Raw genomic sequence first — 237 nt, 5'->3', positions numbered from 1 at the left:
CGGACCCCAAACAGGGCATGTGGTGCCCCTCTGACAGTGCCCAGGAGTGAGGTGACCCTCGGCCGGATGGCCAGGTGGCTTCGGGACTACCTGAGCTTTGGCGGCCGGAGACCTCCTCCGCAGCCGCCCACCCCCGACTACTCGGAGAGCGACATCCTCCTGGCCTACCGCATGCAGAAGAATCTGGACTTCGAGGACCCGTACGAGGACGCGGACGGCCGCCCTGAGCCGGACTCC

The 237-nt window shown here is 67.5% G+C and overlaps 1 protein-coding gene across 1 annotated transcript in view; it reads left to right on the top strand.

Annotated features, from left to right (window-relative positions):
* Positions 1-37: 37 nt before the first annotated feature.
* Shd (Src homology 2 domain containing transforming protein D) overlaps positions 38-237 on the top strand; it is a 6,840-nt gene continuing 6,640 nt past the window's right edge. The window contains exon 1 of the mRNA XM_033759313.1: positions 38-237. This exon is cut by the window's right edge and continues 73 nt beyond it. Within this exon, the coding sequence (XP_033615204.1) occupies positions 67-237 (171 nt within the window). The 5' untranslated portion in view covers positions 38-66.

This window comes from Fukomys damarensis, unplaced genomic scaffold (genome assembly GCF_012274545.1).
Source record: "Fukomys damarensis isolate Sample0158 unplaced genomic scaffold, DMR_v1.0_HiC HiC_scaffold_37, whole genome shotgun sequence".
Taxonomy (NCBI): domain Eukaryota; kingdom Metazoa; phylum Chordata; class Mammalia; order Rodentia; family Bathyergidae; genus Fukomys; species Fukomys damarensis.
This window is presented reverse-complemented; position numbering and strand designations above follow the sequence as displayed.